Source organism: Neopelma chrysocephalum, unplaced genomic scaffold (assembly GCF_003984885.1).
Source record: "Neopelma chrysocephalum unplaced genomic scaffold, ASM398488v2 Primary Assembly neopelma1_57354, whole genome shotgun sequence".
In the NCBI taxonomy this organism is placed as follows: Eukaryota; Metazoa; Chordata; class Aves; order Passeriformes; family Pipridae; genus Neopelma; species Neopelma chrysocephalum.
The window spans coordinates 1-654 of record NW_020903614.1 but is presented as its reverse complement, the minus strand read 5'-3'; the positions used below and the strand labels follow the sequence as shown (position 1 = coordinate 654).

Sequence of the window (654 nt, the reverse complement as noted above, 5' to 3'; positions counted from 1 at the left end):
CATGGCCCCCAATGCCTTTGATGACTCCTACCGGGGCTGCCGTGAGGAAATGTTTAATGTGCTGACAGCGCTCAACCGCTCTGAGTTCGAGCACAACAAAGTCTTTGCCACAGTTTGGACCAAGGCTGCTGCCAGCTGGAACCATCCCCTGGGGTCTCTGAGTTGGAAGGAACAGGGCATCGCCCTCCGGGCGTACACAGATCACACCAATCTGTACCGTCAGTTCAACGAGGCCGTGCGCACCCACGGGAGCTCCCACCAGGAATATCTGGACAAATTTGACTTCAAGGTGCTGCATTTCCTGCTGACCACGGCCCTGCAGGACCTGCGGGTTGCCCAGACCCACCCCTTCTGCCTCCATGTGTACCGGGGGGTCCGAGGGATCCGCTTCACTGCCCGGCCTGGCCGGACCATCCACTTTGGCCAGTTCACCTCCTCCTCCCTGGACAGAAAGGTGGCCGAGGGGTTTGGCACCAACACCTTCTTCGAGGTGCTCACCTGCCACGGCGCCAAAATCCGGGACTTCTCCAACTACCCTGGGGAGGAGGAAGTCCTCATCCCGCCTTTCGAGACCTTTATTGTCACCAGTGTCACCCGCCAAGGGGAAAAAACCAACATCAAGCTCCGCTCCCACGGCGTGTTCAGCAAATACAA

At 58.7% G+C, this 654-nt stretch overlaps 1 protein-coding gene across 1 annotated transcript; it reads left to right on the top strand.

Moving 5' to 3' along the window:
• Position 1: 1 nt before the first annotated feature.
• On the top strand, positions 2 to 649 carry LOC113979171 (erythroblast NAD(P)(+)--arginine ADP-ribosyltransferase-like; the record flags this gene model as incomplete). The annotated part of the gene is made up of 1 exon (XM_027706639.1): positions 2 to 649. A coding segment is annotated over exon 1 (648 nt), but the record flags the coding sequence as incomplete, so codon positions are not given.
• Between the last annotated feature and the right edge of the window lie 5 nt (positions 650 to 654).